Source organism: Oryzias melastigma, linkage group LG6, assembly GCF_002922805.2.
Source record: "Oryzias melastigma strain HK-1 linkage group LG6, ASM292280v2, whole genome shotgun sequence".
Taxonomy (NCBI): Eukaryota; Metazoa; Chordata; class Actinopteri; order Beloniformes; family Adrianichthyidae; genus Oryzias; species Oryzias melastigma.
Genome location: NC_050517.1, coordinates 27,246,234 through 27,247,602, shown reverse-complemented (window position 1 = coordinate 27,247,602; position 1,369 = coordinate 27,246,234). Strand labels below are relative to the sequence as shown.

Below are 1,369 nucleotides of genomic sequence, written 5' to 3'. Positions count from 1 at the left end.
AGCACGCGATGATTGGAAAATCATGATGATGAGTCTCGGTTACCAGGAGAGGGAGGGGTCCGACGAGGAGAAGTGTGCGCGCGGAGGGGGCATCTTTGTCCTCTCCTCCCCCTCCCGAGTCTTTTGTGTTTGAAACTCTCATATCTCGCATATCAATAATTTAGGTGCGCGCGGGAGAGCAGACGAAGCTGCCGCTCGCGCGCTATGAGTTCTGCTGCCTCGTCACTCGTGCAGGGGCCCGCGCGGCGCGATATTCTCTGCGCGTGACAGAAAGTGTGGGACCAGAGGAGAACAGGTGAAAACTGGAGAAAAAAAGGACTTGACTTAAGGCTGTTTTAACCCAGAAGAGGACGGGTCCCGACTGCACGCGGGCTCACCGGGACACCGGGAAACTTCCCACTTGTCTGAAGAGGAGTTCAGACCCGCGGCGGAGCTGTGCGCAGGAGGAGGAGAAGTTCGCCTCTCCGCTCCGGCATGTTGGCGTTTTGCCTGCTGAGTGCCGTTTGGCTCACGGCGAGCCCGGTCCGGGCTCAGAACGAGACCGAACCCATCGTCCTGGAGGGAAAGTGTCTGGTCGTGTGCGACTCCAACCCGACCTCGGACCCCACGGGCACGGCGCTCGGGATCTCCGTGCGCTCCGGGAGCGCGAAGGTGGCGTTCTCCGCAGTCCGGAACACCAACCACGAACCGTCCGAGATGAGCAACCGGACCATGGTCATCTACTTCGACCGGGTATGAAGCAGAACCAACATGTTTGAATGCAGGGAGCGCGCGCGCGGAAGATGAGACTCAGAAGCCGCTTATTTGTTTGATCGTCTTTGATGTCGGTCTTTTTGATGTCCTGCTTACCCGCGAAAGTGGCACACGCGTGAACTTTTAAGTTTTTTTTAATGAGTTAACACATTTTAGACTTCTCAACGAAATAAAGTATTTGAATTTAGTATAAAAAGGCGTGTTTAGTTTGTATTTATAAAACCATTCTAAAAGAAAAACGTATATTGTATTAATTACAGTTTAATTGAAGAACATTGAATTATTGTCAGCTGGAATAGACAGAAATAAAATGTTGGAAAGTCTTTTGACTGGCGGAAATTTGAAAAAAACATCAGCAGTTAAACGTTTAATGTAAAAATTCGAGAGAAATTCGTACCTTTTTTACCTGTAAATTTAGAGAAATGGGAACAGAAATGCTAATAAAACTTGGATTTCTTATAATTCTATTTTTGAAAAATTGACATTTTCTTTTGGAAAAAAACAGAAAAAGATAATATATTTATGTTTATCCTCACCAAAAAGGGAATTTAAATATATATTTGTACTGCAAAACTTTACATTTTATTACTTGAATTTAAAATGTCATATAATTGAA

At 46.2% G+C, this 1,369-nt stretch overlaps 1 protein-coding gene across 1 annotated transcript in view; it reads left to right on the top strand.

Annotated features, from left to right (window-relative positions):
- The window catches only part of cbln1 (cerebellin 1 precursor), a 34,248-nt gene continuing 32,879 nt past the window's right edge, over nt 1-1,369 (top strand). Inside the window, exon 1 of the mRNA XM_024281581.2 lies at nt 1-732. Coding sequence (XP_024137349.1) covers nt 475-732 — 258 coding nt within the window. The 5' untranslated portion in view covers nt 1-474. The remainder of the gene's footprint in view (nt 733-1,369) is intronic.